The sequence below is a fragment of the Atractosteus spatula genome, chromosome 21 (assembly GCF_055471065.1).
Source record: "Atractosteus spatula isolate fAtrSpa1 chromosome 21, fAtrSpa1.hap1, whole genome shotgun sequence".
Classification (NCBI taxonomy): domain Eukaryota; kingdom Metazoa; phylum Chordata; class Actinopteri; order Semionotiformes; family Lepisosteidae; genus Atractosteus; species Atractosteus spatula.
The window spans coordinates 14,128,944-14,153,314 of NC_142726.1; the positions used below are offsets into that span (position 1 = coordinate 14,128,944).

The 24,371-nt window shown below is 44.0% G+C and overlaps 1 protein-coding gene across 2 annotated transcripts; it reads right to left on the reverse strand.

Annotated features, from left to right (window-relative positions):
- Window positions 1–310: 310 nt before the first annotated feature.
- Window positions 311–23,396, reverse strand: mbtps1 (membrane-bound transcription factor peptidase, site 1). 2 transcript variants are annotated; one of them, XM_088938643.1, is made up of 23 exons: window positions 23,227–23,396; window positions 18,696–19,211; window positions 15,837–16,094; window positions 13,598–13,801; window positions 12,741–12,851; window positions 12,081–12,190; window positions 11,587–11,703; window positions 10,308–10,375; window positions 9,942–10,044; window positions 9,090–9,241; window positions 7,854–8,015; window positions 7,256–7,400; window positions 6,569–6,757; window positions 5,726–5,898; window positions 5,052–5,167; window positions 4,669–4,825; window positions 4,239–4,363; window positions 3,914–3,991; window positions 3,675–3,815; window positions 3,214–3,345; window positions 2,969–3,095; window positions 1,615–1,739; window positions 311–1,122 (listed from the first exon to the last, which is right to left on the reverse strand). In XM_088938643.1, exons 2-23 carry the CDS (start codon window positions 18,862–18,864, stop codon window positions 926–928), a joined length of 3,159 nt encoding a protein of 1,052 aa, XP_088794769.1. In that variant the 5' UTR covers window positions 18,865–19,211; window positions 23,227–23,396; the 3' UTR covers window positions 311–925. The 2 variants fall into 2 exon arrangements, with proteins under 2 accessions (XP_088794769.1, XP_088794768.1); XM_088938642.1 differs by having other exon boundaries at window positions 13,598–13,804; window positions 23,227–23,387.
- Window positions 23,397–24,371: the final 975 nt, after the last annotated feature.

Sequence of the window (24,371 nt, forward strand, 5' to 3'; positions counted from 1 at the left end):
GGCAACATACAGGAAGTACACCATTGATTAGAGGAGAGCTGCTTCACTTACTGGTATTGCTGTGAGCTTGCAGGTGGTGGGATCACAGCTCAGCCAAAAGCAATCTGGCAGACAAATCCCACCCCCACCCCCATCAGAGCTCCACCAATTCTTTACTGAGCTTGGGGGATCCCTGGTCACAATCAGACAGCGACTTGATCCAGGCTCAATTTCCGAGCTCAACTGGAGGCCCAGAAACGCTTCAGAAATGTGGATTGTGGATGAGGAGCTATACGTGACAGCAACCAGAAAAGATGAGTCAGAGCACCAGTTTTCAGCTTCATACTTGATAAGATATATTTGAAAAGTTTGCAAACCTGCTCCACCGATAATGGTGAAATCATGATGAATATTTACAAAATGCCATAGTAGATGCCATTTTATAAAAAGAGACAAGGACTTGTGACAACACCAAGAAAAACCTTGCCTGGAGGACATAGAAAAAGAAAAAAAAAGCATATTTTCCCACCGGTACACCACTAAAACCAGAGAATTCATTGCAATATGATACTGTCACACCCTGTTCATTCAGGAGCCCTAATAGGAAAATTATTCCCTCACAAATGCAAAACAATAAATACAAAAACAAACATGGGCTTCAGCTCGATTCCTGCTTTTGGTCAGTAGAAAGAGGTCCGGTATGCACACAAAGCAAAGTTTTTGAGGAGAGAGAGGTGCCATGGAACCAGTGCCATCCTGAAAAAGCTTCCTGGGAATAACTCGATCCTGACAGACTTTCAGCCAAATTGTGGACCAAAGTATCTTCCCTCTGCGGTCACAGGCTGCAGCGTCGCACGCGACGAAGAAGCGTGCTCCGAGAGGGAGCAGAACGGAGTCGGGTTAGAAACGTCCACAGCCACGGAGACCCGTGGGGGTGTCCTGCGGCTCACACAGTGGGGGTCTTGCCCGCGTGGGGCGGCTGCAGGAACTGGGGTCGCTTCACTCGGGGTTTCCTCCTCTTCGGCTTGCTCTTGGTCTTGGTGATCTGAACCACGAAAAACGCCAGCACCACCATGGCCCCCAGGAAGGCAAAGACTGGGATGGTCTGGCCCACGTCTTGATTATAGCGTCCAGGCATTATACCTGGGGAGAGAAACAGCAGTGGAATTAAAGGACAGTCCTAACCCCGGGGTTCCTAATCCTGGGTTACCTGCACCCCCTGTTTTTAAACTGCAGCTGAGCCCTTTACTCATATAAACCCCGAACAAAGCAAACAGTTAAGCAACTTTGCAAGATTATTTCTACAAAAAAAGATGTAGATGTTAAAATATTTAAAAGGCAAGATCTTACATGTTTAGGAACACAAAGATCAAATTAACCCTAATAATTGATGGGTTAAATGATAAAACCAAGTGCTCAGGCGGATTCAAAACCAGGGTGCGTGAGTTCCCAAGACCACAATCGGGGAAACTCTGGTCTTAGACTACAGCACAGACCACGTATCTGAGTTTAAAATAAAGAGTCCTGGATATAGTCAAGGTGGAAAATGCACTGATGCCAAGCGACAAGCCTTGCCTTCCAACAAAGCTCAGATCGTTGTGGGAGTCAAGCCCTTGCTTGAACCTTGACACTCACCCCCAGGGATGTCCCAGGCTCCACTCTCGCCAGGGGACAGAGGGCGCACTTGAGGGCGATTCTGCCTAAAATTGGGCAGAGGTTCAATATCGATCGCCAGTAGTTTCTGGCTCTTCCAAAGGTTACTGAAATAAAAGAAGACAAATTTAGTGTTCATTTGCATTTCATAAGACTCCAACGCAGCAGTAACTGTGACAAAAAAAACTTAAATTAAAGCAGAGTGGTGGCAATAAGCCACAAAAATGTAGTTAAAAAGATAAACTGCTTAACTGTTCTGTAATTCTCTACAACATGCTACCAAATTACAGCTATCTGCCGTAGAGAAAACTAGTCAGTTGGTTTATTAACTGCATTTTAGCAGGGCTAGCTTATTGACTTCATAGGAGATCTTGCAATCCGTGCTGCTGAAAACATTTTTCACACTCGAGTGTGAAGTTGTTTTGGAGAAAATGGTATTGATAAGAAAGCAAACCTAGATGCCTGGTCATCTTGGACAAATGAATATGGACTTATTCAACAAAGATCGTGCTGTTTGTGCTCTGAGTGCATATATACAGTATATATATATAAGCGATGTACCACGATTAGAAGTTCTTGGGAGATACCGTGACTCAAATGTAATTCAAGAGCTGTGCTAACCAAAACTCATGCATGGCACAAGTACAAGGGAAGATACAGCCAAGACATGTATTAATCATTCGAGGAAAGAGGAATTGAAAACAAGAAAATACTTTCTGTGATAACTAATGGTGGCCCTGATATGGGAAGAAAACAGAAGGGTTTTGGAAAGATCATGGGGGATCACACTGGCCACCTCACAGTAAATTCTCATTGTATTATTCACCAGGAAAATCTTTGTCAAGATTTCGAATTACGAGCTTAATAAGAAGATGACTACAAGGGTGAAAACAGAGAATTTTCTTGTTGCTCGATCCGCCTTGACACACAGCAGTTTTTAATTCTGCTATGATCCCGAGATCAGAGAGCTCAGCAAAGGAAAGCCCGGGCAAGGATCGCAGTAAGTGCTACCAAATACTTTAAAATGTTACCAAACATGCTACCAAATTAAAGCTATGTGGTGTAAACATGCATACTAATTCATTAATTTATACTAGATTCGAATATTACATTTTTCTTGATCAACGTGCAGTGCTAATATTCACATTAAAAAAGTATCAATAGCACACAAATCCGTAAAGACAAGTGCATGAGCTAACCCTTGGCACGCCCATTCAGAAAGGTAGTTTGTTTGCGACACTGCTGTAGTGTTCTTAATTCCCCCCTCCCAACGACAAAACAACACGGTTTATGAAGAAGAAGATCAATCTCCTGTCGCAGCGGAGGGAGCACTGACCTGGGTCCAGTCAAGTTGACGGGCTGCGGTTTGGCCCAGGACAGGTGCGGGCAGGCAGGGAGTGGCCGGGGCTTCGGGTCTCCCAGGTGCGGCTCCAGCACCTTCGAGTACCGATACAGGTGATTTCCTGATGGGAAGGGGAGACAACGGAACTGACTGCTAAGGGACATCTCTGTACACCCGGACATTGTTCTTAAACTTATCTACATGGATGGGACATACAAATGGGTGTAAACTGGCCTCACCTTCCAGTCTCTCTGGCAGTGGGCGTTCTGTGCCCGTGGGGGGCGGCAGTCTGCTCTTGGAGTGGACGAGGCTGGGAGGGATCGTGGAAAAGGAGGTGAACTGCAGCAGGGAGTCCAGAAGCCAGAAACAGTCTGGGAACAGGGAGAGAGAGATAACCCGCAGGCTACATCACCCAACAGCCGAGCCCAAACAGCTCCGCACGTGTGTGCCGATTGCTCCCATTCATTTTCACGCCTTGCTGACGAGTCCTGAGGTGCTCGTCATTATTTTGACTATAGCTGCCCCGGTATACTATGTCCTATTACATAGGGAAAACACATTAATGGTGTTCGCTTTGATGCTGTATGGTGTGGGAGGGGAAGCAATGTTCATCTCCTTTCCAAACTCTGATCTTTTGCTCTCCAGTTCAGACTGTTTGGAAGCTGTATTTCTGGTCATCAGGGAGGGAGGTGTGCCTTACCTTTCTGTCTGTGACTGTCGTCTATGCAATTGGAGTCTCCGTACAGAGCAATCCTGCCCCCTCCTTCAGAGGGCGTCTGGTAGAGCCCCAGTATGGGGACATTGTCCACCACGGCTGTCTCCTGCTTCAACACTTCCAATCCTACAGAATTGGGGTTAAGAAAGCAACACGGCCACAGTCAGGTTAAGATGACAGGGTAAAATAAAGCATGAATGATGCTATGATGACACTTGCATTACCTTGGTCTTTCAGAGTCTGGGCAATGACAATTCCATCCTCAGGAAACTTCGCAATGCTGCATCCAGAGGCATAGTACACTGACAAGATGACATACTTATTGTTAGGTTATGCATTGACTTAAATTGTCAAAGAGCTCTTAATAAGGCTGATGACCCTAATCAAATTCACACAATTCAAAATCCTGCACCCCATTCTTGGCAGTACTCGAGGAAATAATATCTAACAAGAGTACCTCAATCAAGCCATCTTGCTCTCAGAAGCTGAGATAAAAAGTGACAGGTTCACCTGCAGCGCACACAGATAAACTTAACATTAAATTCTTACTGTCGTGATCAGCCATGGTAAAGTCTCCTTCGTACAGGCCATCACTAAATGCCATCCCCCAGACTGAGATGAGGTCGTTCAGCGCTGGGATGTTGGCCCCACCTGTGTCGGGCATCCACCATTGTCTGCAATAGAAAGCCAAGCAAAACAGGAGGTTGGCAGGTTCACTGCCACAAGGGGGATAATGGCTTGTAACACACCCTCAAAACCACCAGAGGGAGACATTTCTACATTTTAACATGACTCAAGCATGGAGCTCATGGGTGTTCCATTGTGACTGACGTTCAAATCAACCCCTGCTTTGAAAAACTTAAGAAATTTAACGGTAAAAGTGGTTTGGTTGTCTTTAAATACAGGCTAAAAAACATCCTACAGAAAGATCCAACAGAAATGACCAAATGCCCAATGCCCTTCAGTGCCCATTTTCTACCTGGTGTTTTCATCGTAGAACTTGACCTTCCTCATGACGGAGGTGTTGTACCAGTCGCTGAAGACGATGAGCGACAGCCCGTTGTCAATGTCCCGTCGCAGCTTGGTGATCTCCTCTGGGAAATACTCCTCCTCGCTGTCCACCATCAGCAGAGTCCCTGCACAACACAAGCAGTAACGGGAAGGGGGCTAGTCAGGGAACATTCACTGTGAAGGACTAGACTCTCAGACTGGGGGAGAAAGGGGCAGCCCGAGATTCCTGATCTGCTCAGAGCCTCAAAGAGGCCATAACGCTTGCTTAAATGCATTCAATCTAACTGCACCCTGAGCCTCTGCAGTGCTGAAAGGCTTTAGAGAATGGAGGTCAAGCAGTTCTCATCTCACCATACTGGCTGGCATCAAAGCAGGTGAGAGGCGCCCCCAAGACTTCCAAGAAATAGCCCATGCTCCTCAGGTGCTGGTACATGTCCCGGAAGTTGGTGTGAATGTGGTCACCATTCCTTGAAATGAATAAATTAAAACAAAACATTTAACTGCCGCAAGAAAAAAAAAAGTGCTTCAAGTTAGGAAATTGCAATGCATCTCTTGTATATCTGCAAAGTAATGAAATGTCTCAAGTAATATGAAAAACGGATCATATTAAAGGTTTATGTGCATTTTGATTGCAGGTGATGTGTAGTTGAGGCAGACTTTTCTCAGCTCAATGTTTATGGCAGTCCATGTAAACAATTCTTTTGGGGGGGGATGTTTTTTGCATTTATTCCATTTCATTTTCAAGTTTCATTTACTCTTAGTATCAGGGGTTTAATGTTTTCCACAGGTGTTGCTTTCCATAAAGCTGCTCTGCACAAATTCAACACCAAACAGAACACTGACCTGAACTCCACATATTTACATATCCCTAAAAACAGTATGAGTGGAGTGTCTATGTAAGTGCTATGTAAGTGTAAGGAACTACTGTCATCAGTTAAAAGCCACCCGGGGCAAGAACAGACTGCAGATTTCACTATTTCTCCTGGGAAGATGGGGAAGATCAGCAGCTGGGGTGCGAGCCTCACCAGTCCAGGGGGTCGTTCTTCATGCGGAGGTTGTCCCGGGGAAAGTAGCCCGGGGGGTAGCGCAGGTTGTGGTACTGATCCCACAGCACCCTCTTGCTGCGTGGAGGAGTGGGAATGACCTTCACCTTCACCGGCAGCTTCACGGTCGAAGTCAGATCCCCGCCCACACTGGACTGTAAAGAAAGCCATGGTGGGGTAAGACGACAAAGGCAACCGAGGCCGAGTATGTGCATGTCGGACAGCAAAAAAATCTTATTGCTCCAAGAGAAGAAAACAACCACTCAATTTTATCCTCAATTTCCAAGACAAAGTGCACAAGTGTGGGTACCTTCCACACCTACACTCCTGGACCTTAAATGTGTGGTAAATGTACCAGGAGACTGTTATTTTAACAAAATGGTGAGCAAAAGGTTGTGACAAGCAGCCCATAAGTTTGCTTTCCCAGCCTCCAAGAAAAATTATGCTGCTTAAATTTATTATCAACGCTGTTCGTCTGTATTATCTATTGAACTAAACTTTTTAAAAAATGTAACAGTGTTGAAAACAGGAAGAATAACAACATATGTAAAACAAGTATTTCATGAGCTGCCATCTTTGAGACAAGCATTGCCTATATTTACAAATGATCTGCCAAGGTAGAAGGAAATACTGTATAAGTAAACCACAAAACGTATAAAACAAATTTTAGAAGTATTCCCTGAAATCTTTTTTGGCAATCAGTGTAAGCCTGATTTTCAAAAGCATGCTATCAAATCAAGACCTCAATTAAGTCAGAGGCCTGCCTGTTGGATCCAATCAGGTAAATGGGCAGCCTGTGCAGAAATGCCTTCCCAGCAGACTTACATCGTTCTCTGCGGGCGATGCCACAGTGACGATCACATGGCCCTGGGCAATCCCCTCCCATGATGCTGCCTTCTTAGCAACAGAGATGGAGACGGCGAGATAGCCGGCCCAGGGCCAGAGCACAGGGGAGTAGGACACAGCCACATCAATGTGGTCTCCATTCTGAGGCAAATAGGGCTGCCAGACAGGCTGCAGGGAGCAACAGAAACAGTGCATCAGGGAAAATTCAAGTGCACTGCTCTCATGCAGTGTTTACCTTAAACTATCAAAAGCACTGACAGGAATACCCAGAGCTTTATATAACTATCCACAAACAAATTCTGAACAATGAAAGACAAAAAGCCACATCAAGTTTACAGTGTTAGACACTGGCACATTTTTTAAAGTTACAATCTTAAAATGCCCAGTCATGAATCTAAGAAGAGCATTGACAGTTTAATTAGATGGCCATATCACTCATCTACAGATAAAAACAAACATTGCAGTCAGGGCTCTGGGTGTGTGAGTGGAAGGTTGCAGGTTCAAGTCCTGGGTGGGGTACAGCCACTGTACCCTTGAGCTAAGAATCTTGCTTACATTACTCCAGAAAAGTAACCAGCTGTATAAACAGACACAAAGGCAACTTGAATTGGAAAATAAACAATCCGGGTTAATTTCCTAGGAGGTAAAGAAAGTTTTTTTTTTTACCTTGTCAACAATCCTGCCTGTCACACCCATCCCATTAAGAATGGTGACATTAACAATGGTTGGCATTCCTCCATAGTAAATCGGCTGGGAGCAATACGGCCACATGTACGGGCACTCGGTCAGGTCAATGTAGCTTGGACTCAGGCTAAAACAAACAGATACACACTCAGACACTGAAAGGCAATACAAAGGATTTCTATAAAAAACAGTGTTTTTAACCAATAGTTACAAGAACCTGAAAACAATTAAACTGTCTTATAATAATGTAAAGTCTGCTGTATTAGCAAACCTAAAGAAAAAGGGTCACATTGCATTTACAAGACATTTTGCAGTGCCTTGCAATACATTTGTTTACATGAAACTGACTCTTTATACAAGAATGACAACCAAGGCCTTTTATCCACAGTTTTGATGTACTTATATGGATGTATCCATAACCCTGAACAGGCAGTATGAGAATGCAGACTCCAACACTGCACACTCTGAAGAGCACTCAAATGCAGGGCAGAGGTTACCGATCGGTGCATAAGGCTAATTAAATCAGCAGTCGAGACGGCAACGCTGTGCGTCTCCATGGGCCCGCGGGTGTCTGACTGACCTGGCCTGGGGCCGGTAACTGTTCAGTATCTGATACGCTCTCAGGAGGTCCAGCTTGCCATGGCCCTGCTCGAACATGTTGACTCCAGGCAGCCTGCGGGCCGAGGCAATGAGAGCCTGCTTCATGCTTGCAGGGTTCACCAGCTCCCGGTTCGGCACAGTGCTGGGGAGAGGAGGGAGAGCGTCAAAGACTCGGGCTGCTTGCTTGATCACTATGCTCTGCTTGCGCAGATGCTGCATCTTTCACTTCCTTCACCTCCTTATCTCTATAACTGCAGATCCAGCAGCAAACCTATCTTTCTATTGATAAAGAGCTTGAGCGAAAGCAAATACAAGCGGATTCAAACATCTCCCATCAGGGGATACACAAATTAGTGTAAAAATGTAACCTGCATTTTATCCATCCTTTATCAGATACCCACTTATTACTTGCATTGTAACCAAAAGAACATTACTGTAACCTATCAGATTCCCCTGCAATACGTTTGAATCTGTTAGCTTTCTAGAGTGCACAATCATTACTCTTTAAATTGCATTCCAACCCATTTGAGACACTTAACACTAACTCACAGGTTAAGTATATAGCCTTCTCCAAGAGGGAAAAAAAACACTACTTTGTGTGCCATCTAAATGCACAATGTATTCACATTACCCATAGTTTTAACTTTGCTTTCTATCACAAAAATAGCAGCTACAGGTATCAATTTCTAAATAAAGAGTTGTAAATGGCACAGAAGGCAGCCGACTCCATTACTCATTTATGGTTGATGGTTTATGGCTTAGAGTCCCTACCCCACCCTCTCAGAAAACGTTTACCCATTTCTTGTGCTATCACTTTGGAGCCCACTGTAACACTAGAGCAATGGCAACACAGTTTAAAGATCCAACAGAGGTGTCGGAGCCATTGCAAAAATAAAATGTAACAACTTTGGATGACAGGTTTTTCCGGTCAGTACTGCAGTCTTCAACTTAAATGGTTCGTATTAAACAGGCTCTCCTGCAGATTAACTTCTCAGGATCTGGAGACGGCTTCAGGCTCATGTACGCTGAAAATACTGTCACTGCTCCAATGTGGCAGAGATGGCAAGATAAAGCCCATGGTTATCTTCCGACTGCCGCCTCCAGGCTGTCAATCCTTTTGTCGCCCCTCAGTGATGGAATCTGGAGATAAAAAGAAAACCCAACCGCCACAGCGCTCAGCACTGCAGGCCCTTCCTGGCGCCTCCTCACACCTCACCTGGCCAGCAGAGTGACGGCTCCGGCCACCACCGGCGAGGCCACGCTGGTCCCCGACAGGGAGCGGCACCCTTCCTTCATCCCGGAGCCCCGGACGCCCGAGCCGTAGGTGACGATATCCGGCTTCACCCTGCCGTAGCCACCTGGAAGCTCCTGGACACCAAGAGCCCAGGCCAAGAACGAGCATTAGAGCCTCTTCCAAAGTGGGGTAAGGGCTTTGCAAATCATTTGTCTGGTTTATCCAGTTTCATTAGACAGCTGTTTAATAGGCTGATCACGTTTCGTCACACATTAACATCGGTAATTATCAAGTCTTTATTGCAAGTCTAATTTTTAAGCACAGTTTTTTTTTCTGCACACTCCAACTAGTTTTTATAAGTAATGCCGACTTTCAAAGGACCTAAAAAAACACACAACTACCTAATTAGAGTAAATGGAAGAACATTCTGGGTTTGATCAACTTTTAAATTAACAGATTTATCTCTGGAACTCATGGTAAAAACAACTTGGCAGTTCATATCAAAATCTAGTCTTATCAGTATGAAGGCTTCTTGCATAATACGGAGTAAAGCAACAAAGCAATCATTAACTGAGGGATTGCATCCAGTGTGTATCTGTCCATTAGATCATCCTGCTGATGAAGAGTTTTGCAATAGATTTGAGAACCTCACTTTTTCTTCTGTGTTTCCATTACACTCACACAAATAGAAACAGAATGTGCAACATTTCAGACACAAGGTGCTGTTTTCTCTCAGCAGTTAATCATACATTGTTTTATAGTGGAACTTTGTCTTCTCTGGGGAAACATGCATTGGAAGCTTATACCTGAAACTAATTTCGTAATTAGACTTACCCAGGTTGTCATACCCCTAGAGGAAAACCTTGCGATGTTATCTTCAAAGTCAATTCCTCCTACTCCAATCACATCCATCTGGTCAGCAGGGTTATTCAGGGTGCTAAAAAATAAAAACATCCATCTTCAAAAGGCGTACCTCAGAGACGGCCTGGAGGATATGATTTTGCCTCCAGTGTAGTTAACAAGAGCTGAATTAAAGGATAAGTGATGGAACTAAAAAAAATATTGTAGATACTTCAAACAAGCAAAACTGTGACAACCACTGTAAAGGAAGCTTGACCTGAAAGGGTCAAAGCATTGGCTGTTGTTATAATCAAGAGTGGTTTTCCGGGAAAGATATGCCAAACCTAAACATTTACTTACCCATACAGTGGCCCATCATTTCCAATAGCCGAGACCATGATCACACGGTTAGCAGTCAACTCCCACACCTGAACACCAAATTTAAAAAAAGACATTTAAACACCTGCTGAAAGAAAATGACAATAAGAAAACAAGCACACAGACAAAATATTATATCCAATGGCAATGGTTTCTGCTACTCTTGCTTGGGCTTGTACCTATTGATTTCACGTTGAAAAAGTGCGACAGCATTCCCTTTACAGATCCCTGGAAGAACATATCATAGGTGAAGTCCCTGTTCTTCTGTGTTCTTTAGGGTGTTAAGGGTCTGGAGCCCATCAAAAAGGTCAGGCGTTTTCCAGTCACACTTCTTGAACATGTCATTGACAACCCTGCCTTGCACCCTGTGCTTGCTGGGATAGGCTCCAGCTCCACCACAACCATGAACTGGAAGAACGGGTTTGGAAATGAATGGATGGATGGATGTTGTTCATAGCCTGTGTGGAGTTGCTATTTTCTCCCCATGTTCATGTGGGTTTTCTCCCATGTGCTCCGGTTTCATCTGAAGGAGTTTTATATATATATATATCTTTTATATAACACCATGATTATCTCAAAATTATTGCAATGATAGAACTTGTAACCTTATGCCTGTACTTTCTATTTATCCGAGTAATTACCCAACTTCTTACAGTTGCGAGGTCACCAGTGCTTCGTTTGTGTTTAAAACGCTTCTTTGTTAACAATACAGCCTTGTGATTCTGACAATGCATAGACTGCAGGCAGCTACAACTGCAGTTTGTAACAAAAAGGCAAGAAAGGAAAGTCCCATGCAGCCCCCTCTTCCGTGCAGCTGGATGAACGAGAAAACAGAAAAACTTGCTTCTGCTCGTGCTGCTGTACGATACCTTAACTTCAGCTGAAATAAAGGCCTGATGACCGTTTCACCTCTGTAGCCTGGACCCGGATTCTTACCCTCACCTATCCGCCTTCATCTCCCACAGTCCAAAGACATACTGGCAGGTCAATTTGCTTCTGTGGGAAAACCTGCGCTGGGGCAAGTGTGTGTGCATGTTTGCGTGTGCCCTGAGATGGACTGGGGTCCCCTTCAAGGTGTACCCTGCTTTGCTCCCATTGTTTCCTGGAAAAAGCTCCAGCACCCCCTGAATTGGATAAAGGATTGGATTGGATGGATTGGATAAAGTGGTTAGAAAATGCATAATATACTCTGTATTATGACAGTGCAATGTGTTGGTAGAAAATGCCAGTCTCCATTACTGACAAACGACTGCAACCTTACCTTATCAACAAAAGGATGGTCCATGAAGTCTGGTCCTCCAATGCTTAGGTTTAAAACGTCTATCTTTTTCAAGATGGCATAATTAAAGGCATCCAGGAACCAAGAGGTGTACGAGACCTAAGGTCAGAACAATCACATTATGCAGCAAGCACATGAATAATGCATCAATAACTACCAAGATATTTAAGTAGCACAGGATACAACTTTCAGCTTTTAAAAGGTAGGACACCTTGACATAAGTGGTTTTCTTTTTATCGGTTCTACAAATTTGTATGCCACAATATCAGAAAAAACAATTTTGCTGAAATGAGTTCAAGGATCAACTTATTTTGCAGCCGTGAACAGTCAGCATAATGTTTAACAGCGAGTATGTTATCATTAAAAAAAAACAGAAAACTTCATTTTCATCTGCCCAGCAGCCACCCTCTCAAGCCCCATGCAATAAAGCCTGTGGAGATCTGTTCGGGAGGCAGAGAGCATGACGGAGGTGGTACCTGGTTGTTGGTGAACACTCGGAAGATGTGCAGCTCGGAGTCAGGAGCAAACCCCTGGCACTCTCTCATGCTTGCGATGACCCCTGCCACAAATGTGCCATGGCCCAGCCCTATAGAGAATAACAACAATCACAGTGGGCTCACACACAGCAATAAGGGAGAATAAGAAATTTTAAGATGAACATCCACAGAATGCAATTTTTACTGAGAAAGGCATTAAATAATGCAACATATGAGTGCTGGAACCAATAACATTTGTATTACATCATGGTTGCAGTGCATTGAGCAGTTTCCTCTACAGCATCAAACCTAAGCCTACAGGATGGCAGAAACAAGAGACTGCCTGTTTCAGGGGATCATTCGGGCACAGACTATGCATTGTTTCCCACTCAGTGTCAGCCTGTGCTCAGTCATTAACTGGCATTTCGACCACAAGCCACAGGGCAAGTGAACGTTCATCTCCATTAGTATTAATATAGTGCATTATTCCTCCAAGAGAGATTTCTGTATGCTAACAGGTTTGAGAGGACAGAAAAGAACCAATTCAGAAAAGGTGCCAAAGAAATCTATGTATTTTAATGAAAATGTCTCACTGCTAAACAAAATTACACCTTCATCAAATAAAGAACTCTCACGTCAAGCACACAGAAATGAGTTTACCATCATCCAGGGTCTTCTCATTGGTCCAGTTGGTTCTCTCTTTCACATTTTTGAAGTGTGGGTGTTTCTCACTAAGCCCAGTATCAAACACTGCAACCTTCACCCCAGAGCCTGCAAACCAAAAGCAAAACCCATTGCAGCTAACAAGGACAACCAGAGACCCAGAAGTACATCTTCAAAAAAATGGGCCTTTACAGTGAGGCTTAAAAAACAGGAATCCAACTCTCAGGTGCTAGACAAACCCTCTAATAATACTTAACTAGAAATGGAATGTTCTTTAATTCCCCACAGCAGTGTTTAGCTTTGTCGCCACAGGACTACTGCCATAACATTTTTTTGTACAGCAGCCAAAGTGAGCTTTGAGTCCCATGTGTTTAATGAGAGGTTGCAGAGTAGATGAGACCAGCTTGAAATAAACACTCCTTAGTGTGATTTCCATTTCTACTTCCTGCATGGATAAAAGCCATGGATTCTGAACAATGGGAACTAAAAAGAAGGGCACTTGAATATGAAAACACCTCTTTACACAAAGGGCTGTTGGAAGTCAAAACCTTGGCTGCTTCCAGGTAAAGGCTGGGGAAAAAATCCACAAATCAATTAGTTATAAAACTACCTTTCAGATGGCCTCCTTCAGTTTGTATTCTAATGTTCTTCACAACTGGATGATGAGGATTTAGCACAAAGTCCGTTAACTTTTCCGCCACGGGCATCTACACATCTACAACGTGAAACAGTCCTGCTGTCGGCGGGCACAATCTCGACAGCTCGCAAAATCCCCTCACCGGGCTCAAACCGCTGCGCCGCGGGAGTCTCGTACCCCCACGCCCACAAACGCCACACGCCCGGGCCCTGCTTACCGGTGTGCCCCATCTGCCAGAGGATGTCGGCCTGCAGGATCTGCGCCACGTGGCGCGGGATGGCCCTCAGGAGGCGGCGGCTGGAGTGGCGGCCCGTGGCGTGCCAGAACCCTGAGCCCAGCGACAGGCTGGCGCGGCGCAGCGGCCGCGAGGACTGCCACTTCTGGGTCCAGCGGGTGTCGTTGCACGGGGCGGGCGGGTCAGCTGCTGGGAAGCAGAGAATCATGGGGAATCTGTGCGTCGGGGGAGAAGCCTCTCGCCCGCCCCCACCAAAAGACATCACTAAGATAAGAAAGAGAAGTACTGTCTTTTTCTGTTTAATGGCGCTGAAGGCTAGTCTAACCCTGGTCTCTTAAAACCTAAAATACTTGGAAGAAATATCAAAACCTGAAAAAGACTGGTGCCGTTTCACAAACGTGTGTGCAGCCAGAGGTCAGAACGGCACTTTATCCGATAGCTAAAGGGTTCTGGCAAGACCAAACATCAGCGAGTTTGAAATACAGCCTTTATGGGAAAAAAAATAAAGGGCTTATCAATTTTTCTTCAAAGAACTTTAAATCCCAATTTAATCACTGAGCAAAGACTTATCTTTCAAACAAACTGACTGGTATATGAAAAGTAATCTTAAGGAACAGATCAAAAGACAACATGGTAGAGTAACACGTCTATTTGACATACAATTAATTAGCCCTAAATTACCAAGGAGAAAACAGTTTTTGTACTTCAAAATACTGAAATACATTTAGCAAGCTAGCAAGCCACATTTCTATCTATTTTGAGAACTGAAAGAATTTAGTGCCTGGAGTTAAATTTGCCCATTCTAATTAGATATGCCTTTACTTTTTGCATCTTTAGTTTTAAGGCTAGCATTTAATGCATGAACACTGCAAACAATGTGTTAATGACACACAGGGTCCAGAAGGAAAACAAAATAATGTAACATGCAAATTCAATAGAAACACAAGAGGTGTTTTGTATCAGGGGCTCCCCTAAGGGTATGGCGTTGGGGGGGGGGGGGGGGAGAGGGGCTAATTTCATAGCCAACTGTTCACCCCTTAGAACTAAATTCTTATATTGTAGATAATGAAATAATTCACAAAAACTCTGGCACTGGCTAAAGCATTGAGCCATGTGCTGAAACTGACCCTTTCTGAAGCCCCCAAAATCTCCTGGTGTAAAAGTACCCCAGAACTGCAGACTGAGATCTTCAACGGCTCACTCCAGCCAGGCCATTCAAATCTACAACTAAGCACATGTCCCGACATGCATCTCCCCACTCCAACAGTGCAGGCGAGAAGGTTCTCAGCACTGCAGTTCATCACAGCCCAGCTGGCATGGCAGAAATTGCTTCAGACAAAAGAGAAGAATTACAACATCTAACTCCTTGATTTAAAGGATTCCCAAATCCTCCTTCGTTACACCTCCTCCTGAGCTTTCCTAATCCTCCCCCTACACAGGATTTCAATATGTGTAACTGTCCCACACCGAGCACACAGACCTCGTTCCTAAAACAGACACGTTAATTAAAACAACGGGGAATCGGCACTGGTCACCAGCATTAACCCCATAATTACACCATCACAGGCTTGAAAAGGAAAACCTACTGGAAAAAAAAAAGTGGGTGTGCCCTGAAACCAAATCCAAATCTTTGCAAAACAACAGAAAAAAAAGCCTGGGTGTGTTCTCCGAAAAACACACAGGATTATTCTGCTCTTTTTCGGTGCAATTACAGAGGAAGAAAAAGAGACCTCCCCCACCCCCACAGAGTCTTGTACTGTGGTCTCACTTTCATGCGCTCCTCCACAACGACATTCACAGGCAAAACAGACCTCAAAATGTGGATTCAAATAAATCACCACCCATAAATAAAACAAAGTAAAAAAAGCACACTCCCGACAGCTTTTTTCCCCCCCTACATTGAGATATTGTAATTACTATTCAGCTAAAAAATGTGACTGTGCTTTAAATTGCCACTGTAAATGAGAACAGACTGTCGGCAGTCTTGCTTTACGACAGGAAGTTATTGATTTAATGCACTGCTAAGGAAGCAGGACATGCACTGCCTCAACACAACTCTGCTCCCACAATGAATGAATGAAACCAACCAGAGCATATACCCGCCTTTGCCATTTTTTGCGATCTGTTGCCAGACACCCTTGAACTCCCAAGCGCCAGCTCGACGGTCAGCAACAAAGACAAAAGGTTGACGAGAGAGAGTGCGGGGGGGGGGGTCACTCACAGTGGGTGAACTTGAGGCTGCGGAACACCTTGCGCTGGGGGGTGACTCTCTTGATGTAGGGGTGGTCCTGAAGCGTGAGCACCCCGTCCTGGGCAGACTGCCGGATCTGCACCACCTCGAAATCGCTCGGGTAGTCGCTGGCCGGGTTGTCCCGCAGCACGATCCGCCACCCCACGGCCTTCGAGCCCTTCAGCGCGCTCGAGATGAACTGGCTCCTGGCTTTGGCAGTGAAGTACCCATTGAAGGCCACTATGTATTCTAAGACAACGCAGAGAACAACATTTACTCTCCGTGCCGCTTGCAAAATTGCAGCAAATCCATTCAAAAGATTCTCTAGCAGGACAAAAAAAACTGCACTGGACTACAGACCACCAGTGTGGGGTCAGGAGTTCTAAGAAGCAGAAAAGGGACTTCCCACTAAAGACTGGGAACAACCCATGTGAGAACTGTATTAGGTGAAACAAACTGTTCATTCAGGACCCAGTTTTCCTAAACACACCCTTCTTGAAAGCTAAGGATGAATGCATACCTCTCAGACCTGATATACTGGACCTTTTACATTTTCAAAAAGGGTACAACTTAACATACAGCTTATGCTGTTCAAAGATGGCACAAAAACATCACAGCAAACACAAAGGTTCTGTACAAGGAATTGCCAGCACATCTCCCTGGAGACCTCAAAGTTGTGTCTACTGGTTTTTGTTCCAGCAGAGCTTCAGATTTAACAGGTCCAGTTTAATTTGGGGAATTTACTAAGCAGACATTATGAACTGATACCCGAAGAAGGCTCCACAGCTGAAACGTTGTTTCCTTTCTATTTTAACAGCATGGAATAAATCTTTACTCATTCCTTTGCAGCCTACACATGCTGATGCGGCTACCTACTTGAACTAACTCATTTATAACTCATTGTATCTCCTGAAAATGACAATTTACAAATTAATAAGTAACTAACAAACCACAAGTTGTATGACCAGAGATTAATTAAGAAGGCAGAATTAACCAAATATTTAATTAAGTATCAGAGCTCAGGTGGCAGGCACTAGGGTCACCTGGACAAGATGGGGAACTAACTGTTTTCAGCCTTGGCACTCCCATTCCATTACTGTACTTTGAAACTCCCAATAAATTACAGAACCAATCCTTAATTGCTCAAGTAAAATGCAGAATATCACTTTAACAACAAAGAAGTAGCTGGAGTAAATGACTCGCAATGAAAGCACCAAGGCTGACCACCCCTGACCTGTACTGTATCTGCCCAGCTCTCTCAAAGGGTTCACAATGAACCATTCGGTGAAGCACAAAGCCCGTATTCACAGCAAACAATCAGCTATAAATATCATGTTTTCTTCTGGCACAGAGAAAAAGTTGACAGCTACTGTAGCTAAGACTGTGGCCCTTTAAGGAAAAGGCGGTGCGATTCTGGCACTCTGGGATAGCAGCCAGTGAATTCTGCCTCTTGCAGGAACCTGAATCCGATACAGGACTGCAGCTCCAGAGGAGGCTCCGAGCTCCAGTCCCAGATCAACACCACTGACGTACTGTACAAATGCCAGGGGTGTGCAGTGAGCACAGCCAGGACTGAAAATAAATGCTTTTGTGTTGGGGTTCCAGAGGTTTGCTTTGCAGATCTATCCTTGCTGCGTTTAGTGCAGAAAAATACAGAAGTTTTTATTACCCGGAAGGTTTGACAAGAGCACCAACTTGGAATTAGCCGTCACAATTCACGAAATGTTAATTTGAGTACTACCTGAGGACATTCTTTGGGTTTTAGTTTACAAAGTGGCTCAGATGCTGAGGCACAGAATGTATTTGATCCTAAATAAAAGGCCTTTTAAAATAAAATCAACTTTCGAGAACAGGGCCATAAATATCATTATCTCCTCCTGTAATGGAGTAAAGCTGACTATACAGATTAAAGTCCACACATACCATATTGCTTGACTCACTCCACTATCTGGTAGGCAAACAGTCAACTTGTTTATCCTTAGCAGATGTATAAGTGTATAGTTAAAAATAGAAGATTATTGAAGTTTTGCACATTATAAGGTGACATTATCAGGTGCTGTTTTTGGTAACAGTTCAAGTCCCACAGCACATTGTGTGCCTTTTAGGAATTAAAAAACCCAGAAACAGTGATGGTAGACAGATCATTGCCGTTACAAAGTGGATCAACATTTTCACTTTAACTCAACATATCACCATGCATGTAATCCCCAAGACAAGAAGAAATGATATTCACATGTTAGTTCAACAGTTTTGGTGAATACCTTCACAAATGAGATTAAACACTGGTTAGAATACCATTTAACACATTCTGCACCATGTCTGATATACTGTATGTTAACTGTGGGTTTAACTGTTTTGTGTCTTAACCAAAAATCCAAAATATCAAAAAAATGGCCAAATTCACACAAAAACACTACAGATTTTGTATGATTTATATTCATCACAAAAAAGAGTAAAAACTGAGATAAGATGGCTTGGACAAAGCAGTCGTATGCGTTACCACCTGGGAAGCAAAGTTTTTGGACACCATTTAGCTACTGATATTCCCATTTCATTGTGAGGCTCTTATCAAATGCAGGCCAGCAGAAGGAAGAATTTCAAACGGGCAGCAATAACCACTTCGAAAACAATTCGAACCTTCACTAATGAGATTCAATTAAGCTTGAAAAATGGTTAAAAGCACATCAGCTCATGGTGCAGCAAGAACATGACAATCACCAAAGTAACTCAATTCACCCCTCCTTCAGATTGCTTTTAACAGCACTGCGCGCCAGCGGCTTTGTGAAAAGTTCAAAAAGCGCAGCAGGACGCCAGCAACACCACGGAGCTCCCATCTCAAGCTCAACCTACCGTGTTCCACCACCGTAGAGGAGAACTCCACTTTGAGGGTGAGGTGGGAGCAGTTGGGGCAGAGGAGCCCTTCAAGTGAGGTCGCAGCACTCCCTGGCCATGTCCCCAGGGGCCTCCTGCCACACAGCAGGACCAACAGCAACGAAAGCCAGACAGTGGTGAGCTTCATGGTCCCCAAGGCGTTTCACACTGCACTATGTATTCCCAAAAGGCCCTGTGCAGGCCTCAGTTCATCCCTCCCATAAGGGAGCTAGCTACACACCGCATTTAAGCACAATCCAAAAGAAAAGATAAATAACAGAACGATGGGAACAGATCAAGTGTTTGTTGCATGGTCCATGCTGAAGAGGCCTAGTTTAAAGGCTCAGTTCTTTTCTCATTTCTTTCTGCGTTTCTTCTCCATCTTGGAGGGCGCGGTGTGTCGTTCAGTCCTGCAGCTCTGCGTGCATCAGGGATTCCATTTCCAAACAGGAGAGAAAAGGATGACTCATAAAACTGGCCGCTCTCCTCCCACACCTGAAACCATAGGGATGACAAGTTTAATATGCAGCAGCTCTGCCGTAACATGATGCATGAGGTAAAACAATCTTTTGGGCCTTTTGTTTCTCAGGCAGTATCAAAAATATTGGACAAAAATATTTGTCATCGTCTGTAACAGTTTGGGGGTAAAACTTGCAGAAAACCATCAAAACATTGACGTAAATTACACTGAGGGCTTTCTTAACTATCCAAGAAAGGAAGCCACAATCGATTGTTTAAAAAATGGGTGAAGGAGAGAAAGTTGTTTAAAATCTGTTCCACTGCTCGAAGTGCAAGCAAAGCTCAGCCGCTGTCTTCAGAACATTCACTATTATTACACGCCTGCAGCACAGCACACAATTAAAAAAAAGTACAAGATAAATCTAGGCCAGATCTTTTCCTGTTTGGAAGCACTTTAAAGGCAACACGCCATACCCTGGGCCGTTTTCATTTCCATCCCTTTGCAAGTTTACAGAACAGATTTTATCACACATAGGACAGAGAGACCGAATGATCCCAGAATATATTTTTTGCATTTCACCACAGGCTCCAGGCATTGACAAGGCGCCATATACTGTATACAAGCAGACATCTCTCTTTATAAGGCTGATTTTGAACAGTGGTCTCTGCCTGAGGAAGTCCTCACCTGAGCCCCAACCCATGCGGAAGGAGGTTTGCCACTCAGGGCTAGCACAGTGCTGGACTGGACTCTTCTGTAGAGGGCTGCTCTGCTCTTCAACCATTAATGGATTTTATGTTCAAGATGAGACCTCCAGCACAGATGGACACCAGCAGTGCCTCAAAACTGCAAGGATCCCTGACAAATTAGATGTCCTCAGTCTTATGTGAGATACAGTTGTAACATGAGTGGGGGTCTGGGTCACTTATGTCAACATTACACTGCCATGAGAACTTTTCAGAGTGCAGATAAGACCATAATACAGACATTAGCTCACAACCTGGGGGAGATAAACGTCCTGTATCCAGGCATTTGGTCTACTATACAAATAGCGCATACAGCCCTATGAGAATGACCAGGATCTACCCTTAACCTGCAGGCATTTCAGCTGCTTTTAGCAAGATTTTACACATCCGGGCTGCCCACTGCAAAAAAGAAAGATGATGCACTGACACAGACAGCATGGTTTTCTACTGATGGACACTGTGGGTGGTCCTTTTGAGCACATATGCACTGGAGGACCTAATTACAATGCCAGCATGGAAGGAAGCAAAACATTTACAGGGTGCAGAATTTCACACCTCAACAGAATGTGCATTTCATGTGGTTTATATGTTTCAATGCAAAAAGCTTAACATCATTAATCAATCCTCTACCAAAAAGTAGAGCTCTCGGTGGAAGAAATTCAAGAAGGCAACATACTATGATACAAATACACCTTTTAATCCACATTTTTAATCCAAGATGATAAAGCATGGCAGAACAAAAGCTGCAGGGTCAACTATACTCACCTCACACTCTATCACGAGTTCTTTGTTCTCTGTGAAATATCCCAAGGTACCAAATCAAAGCTCATCTGAGTAAAGGCGGGATTGAGGTAAAAGCAAAAGCAAACAGAACAGGCCAAGGACTAGATTACTAATTCGCCACATTCAGGTAACAGGAGGAACAGGATCAAGGATACGCTACAGCTGTGTGAAAGACCCGCAGACACACCTTCCCGCAGAAAGCAAGACAAACAGAACTAAACTGTTTCACGCTACCAAGAATTCAATCTTCAAAAGCATTTTTGGTGTGATGCTTGTTTTTATGTATACAAGGCAAAGCAACTTCGTTAACAATATTTGTCAATATAAGAATTTGCTTTATCTTTTGATGATCCAGCTCTGGAATTTGACAGTCATTATCTGGGTGTTAATAACGGCATTATAGAAACCACTATACCCATTAACTAATCGGTTAAAGATATCTGTTCTTACCTTATCTTAAAAACTCATTCCCTTTACTGATGGGGTTAAATACAAAACAGAATAATCCAGTACAGCAAGGATATATTCACATCCTTCACCTCAGTAGAAGGTTTGGGGTTTTTTTTTTGCCTGGAAGAGGCAAGTTCAAATACAAACTCTGCTTCTTCCACTGCTAAAACAATCTGCACTTCTTAAGACTTAACAATTAGCTCATGTTTTCCGACTCTGATTGACTTAATATTCTTGCAGGCAGTAGTGTGATGCAGTGTTCAGGTTTCTGGACTTGTAACTGGAAAAACTGTAGGCTCCGACCCCAAGTGAAGAGCCCTGTGATTGTACCTGTGAGCCAGGTATTTCTCCAATCGTACCTTCTGTGCTGTTGACGGCAATAAAGCTGATGGCTTCAAAATCAGCCCCTGGATGGAAGTTGAAAACTACTCTTTTAGACCCCGTGTTGTCATTTGAAAAGCACATCAGGTAGAAGTATCCTTGCAACTTCTTCCACCTCATATTTTAAGACCCTTGCTCCAACTATCCAATACAGAAATACTGAACTTGCCTTTATTGCCTCAAAACTAGAATATTGTAATTGATTGATAAATTGATTTAATGGTATATTTTTTAAGGTATTAAATGAACTTTTAAACAGGCTTCAGTATGTCATCTGTGGATCACATGCCAACTAAAAGCATTCTGCATGCACACATAACTCATATCTTTCGTAAACTGCACTGTTCCCAGCGAAACTTGAAGAGGTCTTTAAGGTTCTCCTGACCACCTCTAAGGCACTGTATGGACTAACACCAGATTACTTTAGGGGTTTAAACTTTACAATATGTGCCTATTCAGGCCTTCTTCGTCTGAAGATCGGGCTCTACACGATTAGAGATGAGCTTTCGCCAATGGAGCACAATGTCCGTGGAGCCACTAATCTTTCAAACGCGCTTAAAGACCCCTTTTCACCACAGCGTTAGCGATATAATTTCGTATATATAACCACATCGTATCGTGTAATTTAACCATTGTGTTACTGGGTCAACAGACTGCGCTTCTCCCTCCCAGTCTCTGGTTGTACCACTTGCGTGCAACCGCAGGGCACCGAATTTCTCAAAAGGCGCTCCAACAGATCAAATTATAATCACCCGCTTCTCAATTTGAAGCACTGGCGCGCAGCAATAAACGAGCAGCAGATATCACACCACGGCTTCGGAACTTGCAGATAAAAAGCACACAGACCGACCCACTGCAGAACAAAATCTGGGTGCCCAGATCTCACACTGTAATTAAGAGGCAACTGCTGCACACGTTCAACATCTGGTCCCGTCGCCTGAAAGCCAGAGGGGGCCACAGCGAAGCTCATCTGAAAAGCGAAGGCCCGGAATTTCTTTTTTAAATCACTGCAGTTTTCATTAGGTTCCTAAAATAGATGAACAAGCCAGTCGAACAGCCTACTTTCCCCCCCATCAGCCTGTTGCAATCCAGACAAGCCCAAGGCTGCAAATTTCTCTATGCATTTCCATATTAAGTACAAATCGGTTTCATTCTCCGATAGCTTATTTATGTAACAAACCGAGAAGAGCCCGATTCCCAGGACACCAACGCACGGAGTACAAAGTTGTGTACGTCCACCGCTCGTCACAGGTCATGACTGAGGATGCTGTTTACACTTGAGAAGTGGCGCATTTTAAAGCAAACACTGGACTCCCTGGTCCCCTGTTTTTTTTTTTCTTTAAACGGTAAACACCGAAAAACAAAGTGTGCTGCCATGCAAATTCAAGTTAAGCAAATCTCTTGAGATGTGGCCCCGCAGACAACGCTACCCCACCACAGCAACGCACACGACCTGGAAACGGACAGGCAGGGACACTCAATCGTGCGGCGTTAAGACAAGTCGTTTTACAATACAGTGACTTGTAAAGAGCTGAAGGGCTTGTGCTTAACAGGCAGACGTCCACCTTCGAGTCCCGGCCAGCTGCAGAACCTACAGGCCTCGGTGTTTACCCCAGACCCCCGTCCCAGCGATCTAACTCTCTCCAGCGGCAATCGCACCACAATCGTTAAAAAACACGCGAAATAAACTCACTTCCTTAATTCATCGTCGCGGCTCCTCGTCACTGCTGCTTCGGAAAAACACGACACCCAGATTCAGACGCTCTTCTCTTAACCGTGTGTTGTTCAGAGTATATTGCCCCAGACACCAAACTTCACCATCTCTCCCAACTGACGTTTTTTCTCAACGCCGTCACGGTGCACAGCTGCTTCCAGTGGCTGTCTGGGAGAAATTGAGCCCGCCCATTCTGAGGGGCAAGGGGAAAAAACGGTGATTGACAACCATACAGAGCAATCATTGGGAAGAATTTAAAATCGACGTTGATGTTAACCAATGAAAAGAGAGATATCTGAAAGCCCGCCCATCATTTCTCAATTTCCACCAACCAAACAGTGTGATTCGGCGAAGCTCCCACTCCCCTTATTCCCTCACCAATCAGAGTCGGAGAAGAGCCGGTAAAAAAAACACTAGGACACTAGCCAATCACCAGAGCTAAAACTTACAGGGGGGAGACATGAAGACGATAGGCAGCTGTGTTGTCCAATCAGAATGGCAACGTCGTTCCTATGGTAACCACTGCGAAGCGTCTTATCCGTGTTAGAGGCAGTTATTGGTTGTGGTCACCAAAAATAAAAAACTTTTTAAAAAAGAAAAACGCAGAAGTAAGGTAAGTGCTGTGACTCTTATTTGGAGAAAAGATTAAATTGATAGAAGCTAGAAAAAATTGGAAAAGGTGTCTCAGATTACTTACACTGTATACGCGTCTTCAGTTTTTAATACGGTATTTGGCTGAATAGTTGTAGTAGTGTTTAGGCCTGGCAGGGAAACAATTGACAGACAAATAAGCCACATTATTCTAGTTACTGAAGTTGCCATCAAATATAATTTGAACTGTAGTGATCTACGCATGAAAAGCGCTGTGTCTTAAATTGCTACATTTTCAATGTCCGTTTGTAGTATTCACGTACTGTAGTAATGCTTCACACCAATACATCATTTACTCTTGTGATTAAGCTGTTTGCTGGGACCTAAAGTCGTTTTTGACTAGGAAATCGTGTGGCAGTCGGCATTTTCAGACTCATTGTGTAGTTTTAAGCTAGTTTTCAATCTTGTTTACATTGCTGCCATTGAGTTTACAGTACCTGTCTCTTATCGCTTTTGCCTTCGGTTGGAAATCG

Bases quoted from the DNA above. Each gene is read 5' to 3' on its own strand.
- mbtps1 (XM_088938642.1), bottom strand. From the start codon at position 18,864: ATGAAGCTCACCACTGTCTGGCTTTCGTTGCTGTTGGTCCTGCTGTGT. The intron at 4,826-5,051 runs GTGAGATGAGAA...TGTGTTGTGCAG, and splicing joins CTTTGATGCCAGCCAGTATG to GGACTCTGCTGATGGTGGAC. The intron at 3,096-3,213 runs GTGAGGCCAGTT...CCTTCCCATCAG, and splicing joins ACTGCCAGAGAGACTGGAAG to GAAATCACCTGTATCGGTAC.